At 48.2% G+C, this 20,722-nt stretch overlaps 1 protein-coding gene across 1 annotated transcript in view; it reads right to left on the bottom strand.

Moving 5' to 3' along the window:
* LRP6 (LDL receptor related protein 6) overlaps positions 1–20,722 on the bottom strand; it is a 280,419-nt gene that overhangs the window by 196,632 nt on the left and 63,065 nt on the right. Inside the window, exon 3 of the mRNA XM_030214121.1 lies at positions 851–1,048. Coding sequence (XP_030069981.1) covers positions 851–1,048 — 198 coding nt within the window. The remainder of the gene's footprint in view (positions 1–850; positions 1,049–20,722) is intronic.

The following is a 20,722-nucleotide window of genomic DNA, read 5'->3' on the forward strand; positions in this document are numbered from 1 at the left end:
CCAGGCCATACTCCACTGGCAGAACAGGTTCCACTGCTCTCAAATCGTCAAGGTATTGAAGGATGAGAGCAACAACCTGGTACTTTAGAGCAGAGCCAAAGGGGAAAACCATAAAGGTGAACTCCAAGGAGTACCCCCACTCGACTACCTCCAAGACCCACTGGTCTGAGGTGATGCGGACTCACTGATCATGGAAGAGAAAACCTGCCCCCTCACCCGAACCAGCAAGGGGCCCAGCGCACCCTCACTGGGAAGGCTGAGCGGCAGAGGAGCCATCCAAGGCACTGCAGGGGCTGGTACACTTGGGACCCCAAAAGGACCCCTGCACAAAGGATCAGATCTGACCCCCCAGACTAGGCTGCCAGGTGTCAGGCAGGATGAAAGCAACCCTACCCCTTTAGAACAACCCCGAGGGGTACACACCCACTGAGGTCCCTTCTTCAGCTCTGGAAGTTGGCGAGACCTCACCTCACCTTCCCCATATCCTCTAGAGAGCACAACAGCATATACCAGTGATGTCAATGGCAAAGTTCAGTCTTTTCTCTACCTCCACCTGCTAGTAGGAAGGGATAACCCATGTTTGTGCAAAATAGTGGCGCTGATACTAAGAAAAGTAAATTTATACCGCACATGTCAAATGGAAAATATTTGCTAGCTATATAAATATATATATAAGCATTTGTTTTTTAAATACATACACTATGACTATGTATGGTGGCTTGAAAATTAAGTTTGTGAAAAGAATGCTGACAAAATGTAATTTGGGAAACATTTTTTTTTTTAATTTATAGAAGTCTTTATTAATTATTGAGAGACATAACAGAAAAACCATTTGGGAAACATTTCTTACCGGTGTGATCCATCCAGGTTTGACTTATGAATAAAGCTCAGTTTTGCATCAGCCCAGTACAATTTCTGCTCGTCATAATCTAGTGTCAGTCCATTTGGCCAAAAAATGTCTGAGTCAATGATGACCGACCGGCTTGAGCCATCCATCCCAGCTCTTTCAATCTTCGGCACTTCTCCCCAGTCTGTCCAATACATGAATCTAGAAGCATTGGGGGGGGGGGGGGGGGGAGGAGAAGAAAAGCAAACAGGTCAAGGTTGTTTTTTTATTTTTAAACCCTTATATCCTACCACATTCAACAGCTAAAAAGTAAATACAATAAAGGACAGCAGAAAAACAAATTAGCCTATGTATGCTTCCCCAGTGGCCACACAATATAGCCTAAAAAGCATCAACACCTGTAGGCTATCACTCTATATTCAAAATGGTTTTATCACCTTCCTCTATTGTACTCCACCCAATGGATAGCAGACCATACAAGATCCCCTTTTTCAGCCCACATCCAGTACCCCTTTGAACTGTATATTGACCTGAGCTCCAGTTCTGGATTTACTTGAAGCCTTCATTTTGCCTGGGGCTCAACTGTGCTGTTATTTGTCTCCTGCCCATCATCAGTCACATTTCTTGGTCATTTCAAGCAGCTGAGCCCTTATTTCAGTGCAGCAGGCGCTGCTAGGCAGCCTGCCAAACGGCAAGCAAAAGGGAGTTCTTGAGGGTATGCTATTTATTTGTGTCATTTAAAAACCAAGTTCTTGTGAAGAGGCACACAGCATTTTGTGAGGATTCAGATCTGAATCTGGCTGGTAATCCCCTCACCAATACCTAAACACCACTTCCAGGAATGTGGCTGCTGCACTTGACTCCATGTTCTTACAGTGTCATTACTTCTGAAAGTTGGTGCTGCCTCTATAAAGGGGCAGGACAACCAACATAAAAAGCCCAAAGGCTGAAATCCTCCAATACAGGGGTCAAATATAACTACAAAATAAACACAGAAAAGGGAAAGGAAAGAGGGGCAAGGAAGGAAAGAGGAGGGGATGGAAGTTGGAAGGGGTGAAGAGGGAAAGGAAAAGGAAAAGGAGGGGAAGGGAGAGAACAGGGAAAAACAAGGGTAAAAAGAAATAGAAAAAAAAAAGGGAGAAAGGGGGAGGGGAAAAGGGGACTGAAGACAACAAAGGGACAGGACAAGGATATTACTGCCTTTACAAAATTACCAAAAATAAGATGCCAGGCCAAAGGATTTAAGCATGCTCAGGGAAAAATGTCAATGATGCCTTTGCCACTAAAGGAATGCCGAACATCAATTTCCAAATTTAGGCCAAAAGGTATTTAGGAAAAAAATGGACTTCAGTTTCTCATAGAGGTGAATGTCCAAAGTCACCACCCTCCAAGTGCTACTTTATAAACAAAAAAAACAAAAAAAACTTCAAATCATCAATGGTGCGATTTGCTGCATTCCAGTGTTTAACTAAACATGCTGATAAAACATTACAGCTAATGCAAACACATTGCAGAATAATCCTGGTCTTGACTAATCGCTCCGTCTTCCCTACATACAGCAAATGGCAGGGGCATTGTATAATGTATACCACTTGTGAGGTGTTACAATTGGAGGTATATCAGAGGCATTATTTTCTTGTTCTGTGGATGCTCAAAACTAGAGATCTCCAGAGCATACGGACATATGCTACATTTTCCACACTTTTTGTGGCCTACACCTATATCCAGTGGGAGATCTACAATAGGGTCAGGCAACACTCACGGGACCAATCTATCTTTTAAATTATATCCTCTAGAGTATACCATAACAAGGTTCTTGTTCTTAAAGCATCGGTGGACCTCTAAAATATGTCAATGTTTCCGGATAATTCACTGGACCCTACCTGCTATATATGAATATCTCAGGGTTTTGTTTTGCTAGGTTGTTCTGATAGAAACTCACTTCTATGTCGTACTTTTGCCTTTGGTAACCCTCTTGTACCCTTTTTATATGAATATTCTTGCCTCGAGAATCTCCCTGTAATGTTGCCTGCTTATTTTTCAAATTCCATGTACTATGAGCAGATCTGGAGTGGAGGAGTAGCCTAGTGGTTAGTGCAGCGGACTTTGATCCTGGGGAACTGGGTTCGATTCCCATTGAAGTTTCTTGTGACTCTGGGAAAGTCACTTAACACTCCATTGCCCCAGGTACAATTAAGTACCTGTATATACTATGTAAACCACTTTGAATGTTGTTGCAAAAACCACTGAAAGGCAGTAATGCAGTCTCAAAATTTAGCAATACAGAAGGTTCCTCTTAAGAGAGGAATTGTGAAAACCACTGCAGTGTAGAAAGGCATTCCTATCTGTAGGTTTTCTGTATAAAGTTGTGTTGAAATGACATATATCCTTTTTAATAAGTTAATCTAAATAACTGATTTCTGTCTCAAGATACTGGGTCCACCCTTACACTCTTATCATATTAAATAAGTAAACAAGAAAAACAGGAATAAACCCTAAATAAAGTACAAGAATAGCAATAAACAATTCAACTAGTCCACATCATGGAGAAAAGAAAAGAAAAAAGAATCACAAAAGAAATATAATCAGCAATCAAAAGGAGAACATTTCCTCTTTACTATAAAGTGCTCTATCAATCGACCCCCGCCCCCTAAACGCAACACCCTGTAATTACTACTTAACAAAACTCTCTCTAAATAAATAGGATCCACAAAAACATACTAAGTATCCTGCAAGGTAATTGAACACTTGAAGGGAAATTTAAGGGAAAAAAGTAGAATTTTAAGCCAGGACTCTAGATTTCAATAGGAGAAAAGCTTTCTTACAAGCTGTGTCACTCAAGACACATAAGGGAACACCTGTATTTTAGTACCATAAAAGGAACTCTCTCTTTTTTTAAAGTATGTTCTCATAATCAAACTTTTTACCTTTATCTGTAGAGAATGTCACCAGATGAGTCCTCAAGAAATTTTGTTAAATCTAGGTTCTGCTGACCTAAAATTCAGCTTTCTCTTGATTAGAGACACCAACTTGAGACTTAATATAAATATAATAGTAAATAGAAATAATCACAGAATCAAGTGTAGGCAAGAGGAGAACCTCCTTGAAATGTTTTTGCAGACGTATCTCTGCAGATAATAAATAAGAACATGTATTTTGTGTGTTCCTCGAGGCGTTCAATAAACCAGTCTGGGGTGTTTTCCATCAGGTGGTTGGGGCAGTTGTCTAGTAGGCAATTAGCATGTGCGTATTTTGTTATCATCATTTTAGCTGAGTTGGTTGAAGGGGTTGTGAATGATGACCAGGTTCTATCTACCTCAATATGGTCATTGTCAGTTTCGCTCTGTTATCTAATGTTGGTTCAAATTTAAGATTGCTTCAGAATCAAATTACCACTTTAGAATCTGGAGTTTCATCCATGCAAACTGTTTATTCTTAAGCTGTTAAAGATTACTTATTACATAATTCATTTAATATTTGAAATCTGGAGAATGCTAGCAGGAGTAGAAACTTATGTTTTCTGAGTTTTCCTTGCTATCCAACGGGCACTCCCCCCCCCCCCCCCCCCCCCCCCAACTAGAGAAAAATCATACTGACTCCAATCCCCAAAAAATGCAACAAAATCAGTGAACTCTCAAATTATAGACCAGTGGCTTCCATACCACTATTGACCAAAACAATGGAGGACCTAGAGGCGCAACAACTAATGGATTACCTAACACAACTTTCTATCCTTCATAACTCACAATCAGACTTCAGACACTACACTGTACTGAAACAGTCATAACCACACTGATGATAAACCTCAGGAGATTGATAAACCAAGGCCAGAAAATAATATTACTACAATTCAACATTTTGAGTGCATTCAATATGGTTGACAACACACTAATGACACTACTTGACAACATGGGAATCTGCGGGGGCACTGGTATCCTGGTTCAACGGATTCCTAAGAACTAGGTCATACCTAGTAAAGATGTCATCCCAATTATCAGCCTCTTGGATCTCGGAATTCAGGGTGCCACAATGCTCCCCAATGTCACCGATATTGTTTAACATCATGATGGCACCACTAGGCAAGAAACTGGAACAAACGGGATTTAACCTATTAATATATGCTGATGATGTGACCAAATATATACCGCTTAACAAACAAATCAAGAGATAGCGGATAAAGTTAAATCAGGTCTGGACCTTATGGAAGACTGGGCCACAATCTTCAAACTTAAACTAAACAGAAACAAGGCCAAATTCCTAGTACTATCTAGCCAACAAACCCACATGACTGACCAAATTATCACAAGCGACCAGAAGACATACCCAATCGAATCACAGCTAAAAAAATTTCAGAATCATTATAGACAAACACATATCCCTTGAAAATCAAGTCTCAGCCGTCACAGCAAAGCGCTTTAATGGAAAATTAGGTTCTTACCTTGGTAATTTTCTTTCCTTTAGTCATAGCAGATGAATCCATTACGAGTGGGTTGTGTCCATGAACCAGCAGGGGGAGATAGAGAGCACTGAAAAACCATAGTGCCTCATGGACAGCTAGCTCCATCTGCCTCTTCAGTATTTGAAGCTTCCAAAGCATTGTTACACCGCAAAGCATAATAACATGACCTTTCCTCACAGCGGATGAACGCCCCAAAACTGGAGCTAAAATTCAAAGGAGGGAATGAACTTATCCTCCTGGAGGGAATGAACTCAACCTCCTGTAACTGAACAGAAATCCTGAAGACTGTTTTCCAACTTCTCCCAATGAGCGAACATATCTACAGGAAAAACTGAACATAAAAGAAACATAAATCACATACTGAACCACTGAGGGAGGGCTCATGGATTCATCTGCTATGACTAAAGGAAAGAAAATTACCAATTAAGAACCTAATTTTCCCTTCCTTGTCATCAAGCAGATGAATCCATTACAAGTGGGATATATCAAAGCAATCCCTAGATACGGTGGGAACAAGCCACACCACGCGCCAGCACTTGTGCTCCAAAATGCGCGTCACTCCTGGCAGCCACATCCAGCCTGTAATGTCAGGAAAGTAGCTGCACTACATATCTCTTGAAGAGAGAGTGCTCCAGTTTCAGCCCAAGTAGAGGAAATCGCTCTTGTGGAATGTGCCTTAAAGGCTTCAGGCGGAGACTGGCCAGATAGCAGATATGCTGAAAAGATAGCTTCTTTGAGCCAACGGGCTATAGTGGCCTTAGATGCTGGAGACTCTCTGCGCGGACCTGACAAAAGAACAAAAAAATGGTCAGAGGTCCTGAAAGCATTTGACATGTGCAGATATTGCAACAGAGCCCTTCGCACATCCAGAAGGTGCAATTGCCCATAGGTTTCTGGAAGCTCCTCTTTAGAAAAGGAGGGCAGGAAAATAGGCTGGTTTAGGTGAAACGCTGAAACCACCTTATGCATGAAGGAAGCACCATTACTCCGAACTCTGAGAATTGCAGAAATGGGTCTCGACAGGACAGCGCCTGGAGCTCAGATACCCGTCTCGCCGATGTCACGGCCACCAAAAAGACCGTCTTTAAGGTCACATCCTTCTCTGAAGCTCGTCTAAGCGGCTCGAAGGGCGAACACTGAAGGGCCTTTAAAACTAACCCCAGGTTCCAGGCCGGACACGGAGCCTGCACCTGAGGACGGAGACGAAGCACCCCTCTACGAAACCGTGTCACATCCGGGCAAGCAGCCAGAGAGGGGCCAGCGACCTTCCCTCAAAAACATGCTAAGGCTGCCACTTGAACACGAATTATAGGCCAAGCCTTTTTGTAAACCATCCTGCAAAAAGTCAAGTATCGGCGAGACAGAAGCCCGCATGGGTGTAATCGCTTTAGAAGCACACCAAGCCTCAAATTGGCGCCAAATCCTGGCATAAGCCACAGAAGTGGCACGCTTGCGGGCCTGTAGGAGAGTGAAAATGACTTTACTGGAATATCCCTTGATTCTCAATTGCGCCCTCTCAGTAGCCATGCCGTAAGACCAAAGCAGCAGGCGTCCTCCATGGTCCCCGGGCCCTGTGACAACAGGTTCGGTACCAGAGGTAACGGCAGGGGATCCTCTACCAGCATCCACCGGAGGTCCGCATACCACGGCCTCCTGGGCCAATCCGGCGCAATGAGAACCACCTCTCCTTGGTGGAGCCGAATCCGCAGGAGTACTCGCCCTATCAAGGGCCACGGATGGAACACATACAGGAGGCCCTGAGGCCAGGGTTGAGCCAAGGCATCCAACCTTGCCGAGCGAGGATCTCTCCGTCTGCTGTAGAAGCACGGGACTTTGGCATTTGTGCTTGACGCCATAAGATCCATTATGGGCTTTCCCCAGTTGGCACATATCTGCAGAAATACTTCGTTTGCAAGTTCCCACTCCGCTGGGTCGATCTGATTCCTGCTCAGATAATTGGCTTGCACGTTGCTCTGACCTGCAATATGAGCTGCTGACAGAAACTGCAGATGAAGCTCGGCCCAGTGGCAAATCTGCGCTGCCTGCGCTGCTAGTGCTATGCACTGAGTGCCTCCTTGGCGATTTATGTAAGCCACTGCTGTCATGTTGTCCAAGAGAACTCTGACAGCCAATCCTTCCAGGGTCAATTGAAAGGCCAGAAGCGCCTAGAAAATCACTTTCCGAAAGGGGCTCCGCTCCATTTCCAGGCTGTTCCACTGCCTGTTGTAACCAAGCGAGGCAGGCTCGGGCTGCGTAGCAGCTGCATGCAGACGCCCGTAAGGATAGGCCTCAAATTTCAAAGGACCATTTCATAGCTGCCTCCAGGCGACGGTCCTGCATGTCCTTCAGGGCAACTCCTGCTTCCACTGGGAGGGTAGTTTTCTTTGTCACAGCTGTGACCAGGGCATCCACTTTAGGCACTGCTAGGCACGCCAAATGCTCCTCACTTAGATGGTATAATTGCCCCATAGCCCTGGCGACTTTCAAAGGCCCCTCAGGGTCAGCCCATTGAGCCGTGATAAGCTCTTGGATGGAGTCATGCAAAGGAAAGGCTCGAGCAGGCTTCTTAGAACTTGCCATCCTCGGATTACCGGAGGAGGTCTCAGTACTACTACTACTACTACTACTACTTAACATTTCTAGAGCGCTACTAGGGTTACGCAGCGCTGTACAATTTAACAAAGAGAGACAGTCCCTGCTCAAAGAGCTTACAATCTAATAGACAAGTGAACGGTCGGTCCGATCGGGGCAGTCAAATTGGGGCAGTCTGGATTCACTGAACGGTAAGGGTTAGGTGCCGAACGCAGCATTGAAGAGGTGGGCTTTAAGCAAAGACTTGAAGATGGGCAGGGAGGGGGCTTGGCGTAAGGGTTCAGGAAGGTTGTTCCAAGCATAGGGTGAGGCGAGGCAGAATGAGCGGAGCCTGGAGTTGGCGGTGGTGGAGAAGGGTACTGAGAGGAGGGATTTATCCTGTGAACGGAGGTTACGGGCGGGGAACGTAAGGGGAGATGAGGGTAGAGAGGTAGTGAGGGGCAGCAGACTGAGTGCATTTGTAGGTAAGAAGGAGAAGCTTGAATTGAATGCGGTATCTGATCGGAAGCCAGTGAAGTGACCTGAGGAGAGGGGTGATATGAGTATATCGGTTCTGGCGGAATATGAGACGTGCAGCAGAGTTCTGAACAGACTGAAGGGGGGATAGATGGCTAAGTGGGAGGCCGGTGAGGAGTAAGTTGCAGTAGTCCAGGCGAGAGGTAATGAGAGCGTGGACGAGAGTTCGGGTGGTGTGTTCAGAGAGGAAAGGGCGAATTTTGCTGATGTTAAAGAGGAAGAAGCGACAGGTCTTGGCTATCTGCTGGATATGCGCAGAGAAGGAAAGAGAGGAGTCAAAGATGACTCCGAGGTTGCGGGTAGATGAGACGGGGAGGATGAGGGTGTTATCAACTGAGATAGAAAGTGGAGGAAGAGGAGAAGTGGGTTTTGGTGGAAAGACGATAAGCTCGGTCTTGGACATGTTCAGTTTCAGGTGGCGGTTGGACATCCAGGCAGCAATGTCGGATAAGCAGGCCGATACCTTTGCCTGGGTCTCCGCGGTGATGTCTGGTGTGGAGAGATACAGTTGGGTGTCATCAGCATAGAGATGATACTGGAAACCATGAGATGAGATCAGGGAGCCCAAGGAAAAGGTGTAGATTGAGAAGAGAAGGGGTCCAAGGACCGATCCCTGGGGAACACCAACAGATAAGGGGATGGGGGTGGAGGAAGATCCATGAGAGTGAACTTTGAAGGTGCGGTGGGAGAGATAGGAGGAGAACCAGGAGAGGACAGAGCCCTGGAACCCAAATGAGGACAGTGTGGCAAGAAGTAAGTCATGATTGACAGTGTCAAAAGCAGCGGATAGATCCAGGAGGATGAGGATGGAGTAGTGGCCTCTGGATTTGGCAAGGAACAGGTCATTACAGACTTTAGAAAGTGCTGTTTCTGTCGAGTGAAGAGGGCGAAAACCGGATTGAAGCGGATCAAGGATGGCATGAGAGGAGAGAAAATCAAGGCAGCGGCTGTGGACTGCGCGCTCAAGTGTCTTGGAGAGGAAGGGTAGGAGGGAGATGGGGCGGTAGTTGGAGGGACAGGTAGGGTCTAGTGATGGTTTTTTGAGGAGTGGCGTGACTACAGCATGCTTGAAGGTGTCGGGGACAGTTGCAGTGGAGAGAGAGAGGTTGAGGATATGACAGATGGAGGGGGTGATAGTAGGAGAGATGGTGTTAAGTAAGTTGGTGGGGATGGGATCAGAGGAACAAGTGGTGCATTTTGAGGAGGAAAGAAGGCGGGCGGTTTCCTCCTCGGAGATATCAGGAAAGGAGGAGAAAGAGGTCTGGGTTGGTTGGTTGAGGGAGAGGGTTGAAGGGTGAAGAGGAGGAGGTGGCTTGGTAGTGAACTCAAGGTTGATCTTTTGCACCTTGTCGCGGAAGTAGTCAGCCAGTGATTGAGGAGAGAGTGACGGGGGGGTGGGAGCGGAGGGCACTTTGAGGAGGGAGTTAAGGGTGGCGAAGAGACGACGAGGGTTAGAGCTGAGAGAATTAGTCAATTGGGTGTAATAGTCCTGTTTGGCAAGGAATAGTGAGGACTGGAAGGAGGATAGCATGAATTTGTAGTGAAGGAAATCTGAATGGGTGCGAGATTTCCTCCAGAGGCGTTCAGCAGATCGGGCGCAGGAGCGAAGGTAACGGATGCAAGGGGTCAGCCAGGGCTGGGGATTAGTACGCCTTGTGGGACGGGAGGTGGATGGTGCAAGGGTGTCCAGAGCAGAGGAGAGAGTGGCATTGTAAGCGGAGACAGCCTCGTCAACAGACTCGGAGGACATGATGGAGGGGAGGAGATTAGAAATACTAGATGATAAGGTGGGAGGGTCAATAATCTGGAGATTCCTGGAAGTAGTGGTTAATGTTGGGCGGGGCTGAGGGGGAGGGTGAAGAAGTGTGAAGGTGATCAGGTGATGATCAGAGACAGGAAGAGCTGAGGTGTGGAAATTGGAGGGTGAGCCGGAAGAGGAGAGGACGAGGTCAAGGCAATGGCCATCACGGTGAGTAGGGGTGGTGGAACAAAGCTGGAGGTTGAAGGATGATGTTAGAGTGAGGAACTGAGAAGCGTGAGAGTTGGACAGGTCATCAACGTGTATGTTGAAGTCTCCGAGAATGAGGGATGGAGATGAGGGTTCAAGAAAAACAGAAAGCCAGGCATCGAAGTCGGTGAGGAAGGAAGGGAGGGATTTATCAGGGGGGCGGTAAATGACTGCCACTCTGAGTGGCAACGGGTAGAATAGACGGATGGAGTGGACTTCAAAGGATGAGAAGCAGTGAGACTGTGGTAGGAGGAGGGGTTGGAAGCTACAGGAGGGCGAGAGTAGTAACCCGACGCCTCCTCCCAGGGTCTTCTATAAAGAGGACCTGCAAGGCATCAGTAATAAGCGCTGGCAGCTCATCGCGGAGGAAAATCCTCACCATGGAAGGATCATCTGGATCCGGTGGCAATCCTGCAACTTCTTCTGGCTCTCCAGACCACGAAGGCCTGCCAGACCCCTCAAAGTCCTCACATCCCGACCACGGGGGGGGGGGGGGGGGGGGGTAAAGGGGATGCGCCACTCTCTGAAGTGGAATCCACCCTTCTGCGCTTGTCTTGCGGTCATCTGTCAGGGGAAAACGCATCTGATGGTAATCCAAGGCCAGACTCCACTGGAGGGGATACAGAAATCAGGGCCGCAGGGGACCCCTGCGGAAGAGCTATTTTTAAAAAGGTATGCATTATGCATCAATAAAACAAATTCAGGGGAAAATGGCTCAACCCTGGCCTCCCGGTTCCAGTCCGGGAGAAACAGCTCTTTTATCAGCCTCCATACGAGGCGCCCCTCCAGGCTCAAACCCCTCCACCTCAGCGGGGGTCGCGCCATGCTCTTCCAAAATGGTGCCCGCTGCCAGCTCCACGGAGCGGGAACATTGCTCACCATGCTAGGGCTGGCTCTACCGTCTGCAAAGCACGCCTTACAGAGCCCCGCTGCAGATTTGCGCTTGCCACAAACGGAATAGCACTTAACTTTCTCAGCAGCCATCGCCAAAAGCAGCGGAAATTCAAAATGGCAGATTCACGCCAAAATCGTCCCAAACACAGGCCCTCCCCGGAGGAGCTACAAAATGCTCTTACCTCACCAGACCAAGTCTCCGAGCTCCAGTCACGCTACACAATCAGAAGAAAACCTCTTTTCTGGGATCGCAGCACCAAAGCGCGACGCAATTTTTTTTTTTTTTTTTTTTAACGCTGTGAGGAAAGTTTGAGGCAACAGCGAAAGAGGCAAATTTCCAACTCCGGAGGATCAGTAGCGTGGGAAAGGTAGGGAAAGTGTGAACCTATGTGCCTGCATCCACAGCGTGGGCAAAGACAGGGACAGGACTTGCCTATTTGTCTACTTCCACATCGGGGGCTGGGTAAGGCAGGGAAAGGGCTAACCTATTTGCCTTTAAAGTAGGCACCATCAGCCACAACACCCCTGCTACAACTGGCAAAAGCACAGGAGCTACCCCAGGCAGATTTTCTGAAGGACCCTGAACAAGCTGCAACCACCCTGCTGGGGAGATAGAGAATACTGAAGAGGCAGATGGAGCTAGCTGGCCATGAGGCACTATGGTTTTTCAGTGCTATCTCCCCCTGCTGGTTGATGGGCACAACCCACTCGTAATGGAATCATCTGCTTGATGACAAGGAAAACCTTATCGAAACTGAGAAGGATAAGAGACTACTTCCCTAGACAATCCTTCCGTCTAATAGTACAATCATTGATACTGTCCCAACTGGATTACTGCAATGCAGCTTACACCCCTTCAGCCATATGCAGCAGCAGCACTGGATATTAAAGGACACAAGTCCCCGGCCTGAAGTCAGTCTGAGTTGATCACAATAGTGTCTGCAGATGATTCTGGGAACTGGGCTCGATGTCAGCAGCCTTGCAGCACATCAGAAATTCTCTTCACTCTCCTTAACATATATTTGAAAACAAGAAACACATTAGATAGATGTAACTTACCATTTTGACAAGATATAATATGTCCCAATATGTTTGGACATTGGGTGTGGGGGGGGGGGAGAAACAGGGGGAGCAGAGAGGCATATGCACACATTGTGTAGGTGCAACAGACTGTGTGAAAAACAGGCACCACAGACTGTGTGAAAAACAGGCACCACAGACTGTGTGAAAAATAGGCGCTAGCACCATCCAAAGACCGTTTGGGGGAGCGGCCACTCTCCTGGCACCCCACCTAGCTACGCCACTGGAGTCAGCACTTGGCCAGTTAAGTGCCAACATTCAGCACATAAGGGGAAGGAGAAGGGATTTGATAAATCACCTTCCTGTAGTACAAAGCGGTTTACATATTTCATATACAGGTACATTTTCTGACCCTAGTGGGCTCACAATCTTTTTGTTTTTGGTAACTTAAATAGCTAAGTTAACAGCGTAAATAGGACCACATAACAGTCAGTCCTATCTTTATGCGGTTCACCGTAGCCAGTTAAGTGCTGAATATCACACTTTATTGGCTATGTTGTCGCTGACCCTGTATACCCAGAAATTCAATGCCAGAGTCCAGACATGGCCCAGGATTGAATTTCTGGGGATAACGCCAATGGCAGTCAACAAAAGCCAGCTGAAGATCAGGGCCTGATTAGAGGAGCAGGATAAGATTATTTTAAGCCAGTTGTGTCCGAACGGTTGCAATAGATGGGAAAATTAGGTTCTTACCTTGGTAATTTTCTTTCCTTTAGTCATAGCAGATGAAGCCATTACGTATGGGTTATGTCCATCAACCAGCAGGGGAGATAGAGAGCACTCAAACTTTCACAGTGCCCTCTTGGCCAGCTAGCTCCACTGCCTCTTCAGTATTTGAAGCTTCCAAAGCAGTATGGCAAACCGCAATGGGAATCACAAGAGCTTTCCTCACAGCGAACGATAGCCCATCACAAGGGCATGAACTCATAAAGGAGGGAATGCACATCCTCCTGGAGGGAATAAACTCATCCTCCTTATTGTATCAGTGGAGGGGAACACACGCGCCTCCTGGAGGGAATCACACATCCTCCCAACACACTGGAGGGAATGAACTCATCCTCCTATTTATAGAACTGGAGGGGAACACACGCGCCTCCTGGAGGGAATGAACACATCCTCCTAAATTTAAACTGAACATGAATCCTGAAGATTGTTTTCCAACTTTCTCCCAAGGAAGGAACTTCAGGAAATTAGAACAGAACCTAAAAAACAGATTCACAGCATACAGACAATCATACAGGGAGGGCTCATGGCTTCATCTGCTATGACTAAAGGAAAGAAAATTACCAAGGTAAGAACCTAATTTTCCCTTCCTTGTCATCAAGCAGATGAAGCCATTACGTATGGGATGTAACAAAGCAATCCCTAGATAGGGTGGGAACAAGCCACACCACGCGCTAGCACTTGTGCACCAAAACGCGCATCCCTCCTGGCAGCCACATCCAGCCTGTAATGTCGGGCAAAGGAGAGCTTAGAAGCCCATGTTGCTGCACTGCATATCTCTTGAAGAGAGAGTGCTCCAGTTTCAGCCCAAGAGGAAGAAATCGCTCTAGTAGAATGTGCCTTAAAGGCTACAGGCGGAACCCCGCCGGCCAGCAGATAAGCTGAAAAGATAGTCTCTTTGAGCCAGCGGGCAATAGTGGCTTTAGACGCTGGAGACCCTCTGCGAGAACCGGATAGCAAAACCAACAGATGATCAGAAGTCCTGAAAGAGTTAGTAACTCGCAGATACTGCAGCACATCCAAAAGGTGCAGCTGCCCAAAAGATTCTGGAAACTCTTCCTCTGAAAAAGAGGGCAAGAAAATAGGCTGGTTTAGGTGAAAGGCTGAAACCACCTTAGGCATAAAGGAAGGCACGGTCCGAACCGTGACTCCGGACTCTGAAAATTGCAGAAATGGGTCTCTACAGGACAGCGCCTGGAGCTCTGACACCCATCTCGCCGAGGTAATGGCCACCAGAAAAACGGCCTTCAGTGTCAAATCTTTCTCCGATGCTCGCCGAAGCGGCTCAAAAGGAGATGCCTGCAGGGTTTTCAAAACTAGCCCCAGGTTCCAAGCTGGACAGGGTGTTCGCACTGGAGGTCGGAGCCGAAGCACCCCTCTAAGAAACCGTGCCACATCTGGGTGAGCAGCCAAAGACAGGCCTTCCACCTTACCACGAAGGGAGGCCAACGTTGCCACCTGCACCCGCAGGGAATTATAGGCCAAGCCTTTTTGTACACCTTCCTGCAAAAAGTCCAGAATCGGCGAGACAGGAGCCCGCATTGGAGCAATGGCTCTGGAAGCACACCAGGACTCAAACAGGCACCAAATCCTGGCATAAGCCACGGAAGTGGACCGCTTGCGGGCTTGCAGGAGAGTGGAAATAACTTTATTGGAATAACCTTTATCCCTCAATTGCGCCCTCTCAATAGCCATGCCGTAAGACCAAAGCAGCCGGCGTCCTCCATGGCTACCGGTCCCTGAGTCAACAGGTTCGGTACCAGAGGTAACGGCAGAGGAGCCTCCAGGAGCATCTGTCGAAGGTCTGCATACCAAGGTCTCCTTGGCCAATCCGGGACGATGAGGACCACTTCTCCTGGGTGCAGCCGAATCCGCAAGAGCAGGCGCCCTATCAAGGGCCATGGGGGAAACACATAAAGTAGACCCGGAGGCCAGGGTTGAGCCAAGGCATCCAACCCCGCCGAGCGAGGATCTCTCCGTCTGCTGAAGAAGCACGGGACTTTGGTATTGGCACTTGTCGCCATTAGATCCATCACGGGCTTGCCCCATTTGGCACAGATCTGCAGGAAAACTTCGTCTGCCAGATTCCATTCTGCTGGATCGATCTGATGCCTGCTCAGATAATCGGCCTGCACATTGCTCTGACCTGCAATATGAGCTGCCGACAGACACTGAAGATGCAGCTCGGCCCAGTGGCAAATCAGTTCGGCCTGCGCGGCTAGTGCTCTGCATCTTGTTCCGCCTTGTCGATTTATATAGGCCACCGTTGTCATGTTGTCCGACATCACTCTGACAGCCAATCCTTCCAGGGTCACTTGAAAGGCCAGAAGCGCCTGAAACACCGCTTTCAACTCTAGGCGGTTGATGGACCACTCCGACTCCTCGGGTGTCCATAGACCCTGGGCATACTTCCCCTTGCAGTGTGCGCCCCAGCCCTTCAGGCTGGCATCTGTTACCACCAGGCACCAAACGGGGAGCATCAGCGGCATTCCTCGCTGCAGCATGCTGTCCGAGAGCCACCACTCCATGCTGAGTCGGGCCGCAGGGAGCCAAGTAAGTCTGCATTGGTAATCCTGAGAAATAGGAGACCATCTCCGGAGTAGGGAATACTGTAGAGGTCTCAGGTGCGCTCTCGCCCAGGGTACCACTTCCATCGTGGCTGTCATCGATCCCAGCAGCTGGACAATGTCCCAAGCTCGCGGGCGGGGCATCCTCAGGAGCAGACGGACCTGATTCTGAAGCTTGCACCGCCTTAGCTCGGGTAGGAACACATAGCCCGAGACTGTGTCGAACCTGGCCCCCAAAAACTCTAGAGATTGTGAAGGGGACAGGTGACTTTTGGCCATATTGACGACCCAGCCTAGAGATTGCAGTACTGAGACCACTCTGGCTGTAGCTTGTAAGCTCTCTGTTGCAGAGTCTGCTCTGATGAGCCAGTCGTCTAGGTACGGGTGAACCCTGATACCTTCTCGCCTGAGAAAAGCAGCTACTACCACCATTACCTTCGAAAAGGTTCGGGGAGCTGTGGCGAGGCCAAAAGGCAAGGCCCTGAACTGGAAATGTTTTCCCAACACCGCAAACCTCAGAAACCTCTGGTGCGGGGGCCAAATCGGTATGTGCAAGTAAGCTTCTTTCAGGTATAGAGGCGTGAGAAACTCTCCTGGCTGTACCGCCGCAATGAAGGAGCACAGGGATTCCATGTGGAAATGCCGCACTCTCAGGGACTTGTTCACGTCTTTTAAGTCCAGAATAGGGCGAAAGGACCCACCTTTTCGCAGCACCACAAAGTAGATGGAGTATCGGACGCAGCCTTGCTCGACGGGAGGCACCGGGGTCACTGCCCCTAACTGAATCAGACCTTGTAAAGTCTCCTCCACCGCCGCCCGTTTGACGGCAGAACCGCATCGGGACTCCACAAACACGTCTCTTACTGGGGCGTTGAATTCTATTCTGTATCCATCTCTGATCAGGTCCAGAACCCACTGATCTGAGGAAATCTTGGCCCACTCCTCAACAAAGAGGGAAAGCCGTCCTCCGATGACCGGCATCGAGGAGAGGGCCGGCGCACCATCATTGAGAGGGTCGCCCCTGAACTCCTGGTCTTGAGCCACCGGCTGTGGAACGCTTGTCCGAGCGAAAGGAGTTCCTCTGCTGACCACGGGCACGTGAAGTGAACCCAGCAGAACGCCCCGGGCGGTACCTTCTAGCTTCACGGAAGCGAGGTCTGTATGAGGAGTGGACCGCCTGGCCCTTAGAGGAAGGCCTCTGCCTATCTTCGGGCAAGCGCTGGGGTTTTGGATCACCCAGGCCTTTCACAATTTTCTCCAACTTCTCACCAAATAGGAGAAGTCCTTGAAAAGGCAACTTCACCAACCTTTGCTTAGAGGACATGTCCGCTGTCCAGTGTCGTAGCCACAGACGACGGCGAGCCGCCACTGCTACTGCCATTTGTTTAGCCAAAGCTCTGACAAGGTCATAAAGGGCATCAGCCAGAAAGGACAAGGCCACCTCCATCCGCGGAGCCACATCCAAGAAGGGCTCCGCTCCATCTCCGGGCTGAGCCACTGCCTGTTGCAGCCAAGCTAGGCAGGCTCTAACAGCATAACAGCTGCATGCAGACGCCCGAACAGTGAGACCTGCAATTTCAAAGGACCGTTTCAATGCTGTTTCCAGCCTACGGTCTTGAACATCCTTCAGGGCAACACCTCCTTCAACAGGGAGGGTAGTTCTCTTTGTCACCACAGTGACTAGGGCATCCACTGTAGGCATTTGAAAACGAGCCATATGTCCCTCACGCAGAGGGTATAACTGCCCCATAGCCCTGGAAACTCTCAAAGGTCCCTCGGGGTCAGCCCACTGAGCCGAAAACAAGCTCTAGGATGGAGTCATGCAAAGGGAAGGCCCGAGCAGCTTTCTTGGTACTAGCCATCCTGGGATTACCCGAGGAGGCCATGCCACTGTCAGGATCTTCAATCGAGAGGGCCTGCAGGGTATCTGAAATAAGCGCTGGCAACTCATCACGGTGGAAAATCCTCACCGCGGAGGGATCATCCAGATCCTGTGGTAAATACGCACCTGACTCTGGTTCCTCAGACCAAGAACGTCTGTCAGAGTTCTCCGAATCCTCACACCCCGACCACGGGGGGGGGGGGGGGGGGGGGGGGGGGGGGGGGGGGGGGGAAGGTGCACCACAATCTGAAGGTGAATTAACCCTTCTGCGCTTATCTTTAGGCCAAGCATCCGGGGAAAAAGCCTCACTGGGCAGTCCCAGGCCAGAATCCATCGGGGGGGGGGGGGGGCAATCAGAGGAGCCTCAGGCGACCCTTTAGGAAGGGCTCTTTTCATCATGTATGCTTTATGCAGCAAAAGCACAAAATCCGGGGAGAAAATCTCACCCTGGGCACCCAAATCCTGTCCGGTGCTAGCCACTCCTGAAATAACCTCATCTCGAGGTGCCCCACCCGGCTCAGGTCTCTCCGTGTCCACGGAGGCCGCGCCATGCAGTGTAAGCAAAATGGCGCCCGCTGCCAGCTCAGAACGGGAAGAAACATCACTCGCCATGCTCGGGCCGGCTCCTACGCCAGTACAGCACGATTTACAGAGCCCTGCTGCTGATTTGCGCTTGCCACAAGTGGAACAGCGCTTTACATTGTCCGCAGCCATCGCCGAAAAAACGGCAGTAAAATCCAAAATGGCGGTTTCGCGCCAAAATCACCCCGATCGCGGGCCCACCCCGGAGGAGTTGGAAAACACTCTTACCTCAAAGGATCTAGTGTACAACTACGATCCTGCTGAAAATCAGGTCAAAAACCTCTGTTCTTTTTTTTTTTTTTTTTTTTTTTTTTAAGCTGTGAGGAAAGCAGAGGTATTGAAGACTCCGGAGGCTCAGATGAGTGGGAAAGGCAGGGAAAGGGCGAACCTATATGCCTGCATCCACTGTTGGTGGGTAAGGACAGGGAAAGCAAGGCAATATGTCCACATCCACAGAGGTATGGGTAAGGCAGGGAAAGGGCTAACCTATGTGCCTTTAAAGTGAAGCTGTTATAGCCTCCAACACCCCGGTTAACAACTGGCAAGCCAGGAACCACCTCCCGGCAGATTTTTCTGGAGCTCGAACAAGCTGCAGCCACCCTGCTAAGGGAGATAGAGAATACTGAAGAGGCAGTGGAGCTAGCTGGCCAAGAGGGCACTGTGAAAGTTTGAGTGCTCTCTATCTCCCCTGCTGGTTGATGGACATAACCATACGTAATGGCTTCATCTGCTTGATGACAAGGAATGACCCCATTGTATACCCATCCCAACGATGGCACTCTCTAACACATTTCTCTAACAATTCTATCAGTGTCACTACTTCTGATAATCAGTGTTAAGGAGGTCATAAGCTCTGCTTCTTGCAGTTGCAGGCAGGAAAATGACTCTAGAAGACAGGCTAAGACAATCAATGAACAAGTACAAATTAGCAAGGATATTAACAAAATCATGCACAACACATGTAACAAAAAGCTCACAGCATTCAAACCACAGCAGTGAAGAATGGGAAAACACCAAACGACACTCCCTTCTCCACACATAAGAACAAGAGCAACAGCCTCTATAGGTCAAAAAAGGTAAATATATCACTACAGCCCTGCTAGCATTACATTATGAAATCATCATAAATTCTAGATGGCAGATTTTCATAATGATCAAAAATTGAATGGGGTGTCTAGAGCCTGGGCAACTAAATGGCAAACCATGGTGGAGCAGACCAATGTGAGAAGGTGGTGACAATATCAGAGGTCTGCACGGGCCAAAGGTTAGCAGGAAAGTTAGCACTACTTGGTGGCAAAGGACAGTAGGACAGTAAGAAACTGTTGAGGAGCAAAACAGTTGAGAAAAGGCTTTAGAAAAAGGGAGACTGCTAGAGATAGGGGGACCAACAGCCGGGATATGGGAGCATGGGGTCAGCAACAGACAACTTATCAGGTGGTTAACAGCACTCTCAGCAGCTGGCCCATTCTTATTTCTCCAGGTCTAATCGTTCCCAGATCTAAAGAAAACGTATCCAGTGCTGGGTTACAGGGACAATTTTTTCTTACAATAATCCTGTATCCAAGCCTTTGATTAAAAAAAGAATACCTGAATTTTGTCATTAGCCCGCCATTATAATTAAAAATAAATGCCAACTTCACAATTTCAATTAACAGAATAAAGAAACCTAGCATGGTGGCCTTATCCAGCTGGCTAAATTATACCATGCAAGGATAACTGGGTACAGTTTCTTCCATGAGGGGCCTGGTAGAAGTATTTCAGCACCACAGGCTGAATCTAGATGAGGCAGAAAAGTATATAGGTATTTGGTTACAGTGAATTATACACTAGACAGTCAAAGTATTGTACACCAGGAACAGGATGAAATTAGCTATTACTCTATACTCAATTGTAACAAGATCACAGTATGCCTTGCCACCCACAATGGCTGTGGAAGTTTTCAGGAAATTAAGGTGACAAATTTGTTTCTCCACACTGAACATGTCATCCAGAAGAAAAGTGGCTATACATGCTTTAAGAAACTGAACTCAAAAGTGCACAAGGTTCCTGTTTGGAATGTGCCCCAGCAAGGTTTTAACATTCTTCTGCAGAAACCTGTGCATTCCACTGTTAAATAGTGATAAGCAAAGGTCCACAAGTACCAACTGTGAAGAGACACACTACTACGACATAGTCCTTTAACCTCTCTATATTACTTAAAAAAAAAAAAAGTACTTTAAATAATGCCACTCTAGGGCCAACAAGGTGAAATTACATCTTATAATAATTTCTTCTCCTTTAATCAGCCATATTGTTCTGCAGAAGTGGGTGTTATCCCCTCCTACCAGCAAATGAAGGCAGAGAAAAAGCGGATCATTATCAGTGACCTCACCGGTATAACCTAGGTGCCGAGTGGAAAGTTCCAGTATACATCTGCCAAAGTAGCAGAAGGTCCTCATCAACCACTGCAGTTGCAACAGACTCTGGCTCCTCAGACCATGAAGACCTGCCAGAATCCTCCGAATCCTCGCAGCCTGATCACGGGGGGGAAAAAGGAGGTGCAGCACTCTCTGAAGGGGAATGAGCCCTTCTG

This window comes from Microcaecilia unicolor, chromosome 9 (assembly GCF_901765095.1).
Source record: "Microcaecilia unicolor chromosome 9, aMicUni1.1, whole genome shotgun sequence".
Taxonomy (NCBI): domain Eukaryota; kingdom Metazoa; phylum Chordata; class Amphibia; order Gymnophiona; family Siphonopidae; genus Microcaecilia; species Microcaecilia unicolor.